The sequence below is a fragment of the Rhincodon typus genome, unplaced genomic scaffold, assembly GCF_021869965.1.
Source record: "Rhincodon typus isolate 14 unplaced genomic scaffold, sRhiTyp1.1 hic_rhity00000087, whole genome shotgun sequence".
In the NCBI taxonomy this organism is placed as follows: Eukaryota; Metazoa; Chordata; class Chondrichthyes; order Orectolobiformes; family Rhincodontidae; genus Rhincodon; species Rhincodon typus.
Window position 1 is genome coordinate 56,541 of NW_025965725.1, and position 459 is coordinate 56,999.

General features: G+C 55.3%; 1 protein-coding gene across 1 annotated transcript in view; it reads left to right on the forward strand.

Annotated features, from left to right (window-relative positions):
* Positions 1–459, forward strand: part of LOC125488246 (tyrosine-protein kinase STYK1-like) — a gene marked incomplete at its 5' end in the record, with an annotated part of 7,710 nt that overhangs the window by 2,856 nt on the left and 4,395 nt on the right. Inside the window, one exon of the mRNA XM_048621183.1 lies at positions 130–354. Within this exon, the coding sequence (XP_048477140.1) occupies positions 130–354 (225 nt within the window). The remainder of the gene's footprint in view (positions 1–129; positions 355–459) is intronic.

Below are 459 nucleotides of genomic sequence, written 5' to 3' on the forward strand. Positions count from 1 at the left end.
GAGGGGGAACGGTGTAGAGGGAGCTTTACTCTGTATCTAACCCCCTGTCCCTGGGAGTGTTTGATGGGGGGGAACGGTGTAGAGGGAGCTTTACCCTGTATATAATACACTTTGTGTTGTTACCCACAGGTTCCCCTGGGAGTGAAGGGGCTCAGCGTCCCATCAGGGTGTCACTGTCTAACAGTTCCCCCAGCTTGGTGGAGCCCGATTTGCGCGGTTGGCAGATCGGCCGGGAGAGGCTGGTTGGAAGTTTTAAGTTGCTGTGCCAGGGGACGTTTGGGCCCATTTACCAAGGCCAACTCGCACCCATCGGAGAGGGGAAGGAGAGGCCTGTCGTCCTGAAGGAACTGAACGGTTTGTTGTGGGTCTCTGGCTCGTAGACAATGCTGTGACTGCGTCTGATTTTGTGGGAGATACAGTCTGCGTGAGAGAGTGTGTGTGAGAGAGAGAGTGTGTGTG